At 36.5% G+C, this 553-nt stretch overlaps 1 protein-coding gene across 1 annotated transcript in view; it reads left to right on the top strand.

Moving 5' to 3' along the window:
* Positions 1-553, top strand: part of arhgap40 (Rho GTPase activating protein 40) — a 23,282-nt gene that overhangs the window by 19,427 nt on the left and 3,302 nt on the right. Inside the window, exon 10 of the mRNA XM_016505630.1 lies at positions 388-470. Coding sequence (XP_016361116.1) covers positions 388-470 — 83 coding nt within the window. The remainder of the gene's footprint in view (positions 1-387; positions 471-553) is intronic.

Raw genomic sequence — 553 nt, 5'->3', positions numbered from 1 at the left:
TTAACTGATAAAGAAAATCTATTTATGACATTATTTTTGACAGCATCCTCATTTTACAGCATTTTTACACAAGTGCCGCAAACTTACAGTACTGTAGCTTTGCAGGTAGGTTTCTTGAAACAAAAATCTCACTGGATTGTTACAATTAATGGCAAAATGAATATTTGGAAATATAAACTATTTCTTACTGGCACACTACAGCAAAAGATAGAAATAACTGACTTAAAACCATTTTTAGCTGCTGAAAATACTAGTGTTCTAATCATTTTGGCCAGCACTGTATATGATCTTGATACTGTATGATAATGTTGGTATTTTGTGTCATTGGTTTCTAATGGACTGAAGAGTCTTTTTGAGGAAGAATCATGTTTAAATTGTTTTGTACAGATATTGCTGACCTGAAACAGAAGCTGCACGTGTTGAATCTTCTTGTGCTGCTGCTGCCAGAACCCAACAGAAACACACTGAAGGTACAAACCTCACACACACACACACACACACACACTCACACACACACACACACACTCACACACACACTCACACACACGCACAC

Source organism: Sinocyclocheilus anshuiensis, unplaced genomic scaffold (assembly GCF_001515605.1).
Source record: "Sinocyclocheilus anshuiensis isolate Anshui unplaced genomic scaffold, SAMN03320099.WGS_v1.1 scaffold682, whole genome shotgun sequence".
Classification (NCBI taxonomy): Eukaryota; Metazoa; Chordata; class Actinopteri; order Cypriniformes; family Cyprinidae; genus Sinocyclocheilus; species Sinocyclocheilus anshuiensis.
This window is presented reverse-complemented; position numbering and strand designations above follow the sequence as displayed.